The sequence below is a fragment of the Primulina huaijiensis genome, unplaced genomic scaffold (assembly GCF_012295235.1).
Source record: "Primulina huaijiensis isolate GDHJ02 unplaced genomic scaffold, ASM1229523v2 scaffold207222, whole genome shotgun sequence".
In the NCBI taxonomy this organism is placed as follows: domain Eukaryota; kingdom Viridiplantae; phylum Streptophyta; class Magnoliopsida; order Lamiales; family Gesneriaceae; genus Primulina; species Primulina huaijiensis.
In genome coordinates, this window is record NW_027354779.1 from 1 (window position 1) to 2541 (window position 2541).

General features: G+C 37.7%; 1 protein-coding gene across 1 annotated transcript; it reads left to right on the forward strand.

The window, feature by feature from the left end:
* Nucleotides 1-1065: 1065 nt before the first annotated feature.
* LOC140966581 (uncharacterized) lies at nt 1066-2510 on the forward strand (the record flags this gene model as incomplete). The annotated part of the gene is made up of 1 exon (XM_073426835.1): nt 1066-2510. A coding segment is annotated over exon 1 (1445 nt), but the record flags the coding sequence as incomplete, so codon positions are not given.
* Nucleotides 2511-2541: the final 31 nt, after the last annotated feature.

The following is a 2541-nucleotide window of genomic DNA, read 5'->3' on the forward strand; positions in this document are numbered from 1 at the left end:
ACACGCTAACTATTTTGGAATTCTTTGCTCGCAATATATTTACAACTCACTTTCACATTCTTTAATACAATCATTTTTATACATTCAATTTTTCATCACTCCTGATAAAGATTATTTGGTTGTACTATATATCAACACAATATTTGTATATTTTCAAATTATAAAAATGATGACACGATATTTAGAAAACTAAGAAAACCAATAAATTATAACGTACCATCTATCTACTATAAATTTAATATATGGTCAAGCATGCAGCACATTCACAATTTATTCATCAGAAAATACATTTTTTTTAGAAAACCAAACATATCCTCTGAATTTCAAAACAATGGGCAAGCGGGGTCAATGTAATTGTCCTTGACGTATGAATATAATAGTTGCTTTTTATATCATATGTAGATCAGTTATGCATTAAATAATTTTGCATGGGACAAATCAAATAGATTAAATAACCTGCAATTATTGTCAAAGTTTGATTTATAAACACGTCGTGATAAATAATGCAGGTATTCCCACATGTTTCAAAAGCTTATTCAAAGCAGTAGTTGAAGAAACAAATCAAATCGATTATCAGAAGTTCGGATTATTAGATTTGTTCATTTGAATACAGAAACAAATACACCCAAGTTTCTTCTTAAATGGTAAAAGGTAATTATTCTCAAACTTTAAAAGTCCGCTTCTTTATTCTTTTTTGGACATCAAAAGGAATTTTGTTAGTTTCCATACGGTAAACTGTGAGACAAGACAAATGTTGTGTTCATACAATGGTAGACTAAGACAGCAAATCCACACCTAACGATTTGGACTTCTCAGTATTTAAAAGCCTAAAATAAGTTTCACACGTCTGTTCAATTAAGCGTGTGGTACTATAACGTCTATTTTATAATAGCTATTATCTCCTTTAGTCGGTTGTCAAATTCATTGATCACTACAATCTTGAAGTTTGACGAAGGAGCCAAGAATTGGCCAAGAATGGCAGCAGCACTAAAGTAGAGCAATCGAGAAATTTTTGACTTCCATTGAAAAATAGACGGCTTATCTCAAAGAAGACGGTGGCAGGCAATGCCGGGGAACTACACAGTATCTGCTGCAGAAGTGGAGAAGCAGCTCGATGCACCGATGCCATGGATTGGGATGTATGTTGCTGCAGCATCTTTCATCTGTACGCTTGGGATGGCAGCCGATACATTCCGGGGATTCCGAAGCAAGAAGTATTGGTTCCCAAATAAGTTCTTTTCACTCAACGCCACTTCACTTACATTGCTGGCCGTGGCGATGAAGCTGCCTCTGGATCTTACTACACGTATGTATGCTGTCACGGATAGGTTAGCGAAGGTTAGTAGCTTGATTTTCTTGTCAACAGCTATGGGAAATTTCATGACTTGTTTGGGATCCATGGATAATAAAGACATTGCTATGAATGTAACAGCTTTAGGAATACTTGTAATCACAGTGATAACTAATGTCTGCATTCAGATAATTCAAATGAGACATTTTCTCAAGGGTAGAGAAATGTTTGGTGAAGAACTTGTAGCTGCTACTTGCATGCTTCTTTTGCTTGTTATGATTGTCTCTACTGCTGTAATGGTACCGACTACCAAACGATACCTGGAATTGAAATATCATGAGATGCTAAAAATGGCTTCTGATGAGGAAATCTTGGAGTCCTTAGAGGAGGGAAATTTTGCCTACGATAAAGTGAAACTCACGATCCAGAAGTATTGGGTTATGGCAGACACTAGTAGCTCCCATTTTGTTATTGCACGTTCCGTGTCCTGCACTGCTTCGGGTGCCCTTTGTCTGCTAATTGCTATCGTTTTGGCACAAGCTGAGGTTCGAATGTTAACTGAACATTGTGAGATTATTAGAAGTGCTTCTAAATATGGGTGGTCGGTGAAATGGATTGTTCTTACTCAGTCCGTCGGTGTTGTGTTGGGTACCATCACCCCAGCGTTCAGATGGTTCGTTGCTGTAGATTTCAAATGCCGTGAGAAAGGCAACAGGAGTTTCAAAGATGAATTCAAGATAGAAACTTACTGGACACAGAAGTTGGTGGAGTGGAAGGAGAGCTCATTACCTTTGCAAATTAGAGATCGAAAGTGGAGGAAAGTTGTCCACGATACCAAACGAATTATTCTAAATTTTGTAATTAGAATTCAGGTTCTCGTCATTCTAACCAGCAAAACAGTTCGGCTAATCTCAGTTTGGTTCACCAGACCAATCATCTCATTTTTCCACTGCATCAAGATGTTGAAGAATAGATCGGAGTCTGCTGCATCACGTGTTCATGGGATATCTGAATCAGAACCAGAATTATCCAAAGGGAGAGATCTAAACCGCTATGTTCTGCTACTACCAGGTGAAGGAGAGTTGCCTGAAAAGATCATAACAAACATCCAAAATGAGGCCGAAAAACTGATCGAGAAGGGTAAGAAGCAGCAACCCAGGAACCTGATAAACCTTCTCCACAAAATTGGCAACTTCAGAGGTGTGAGAGACATTGACAGGTATCAAGTCCCAAGTCTGCATTCTAAGGAA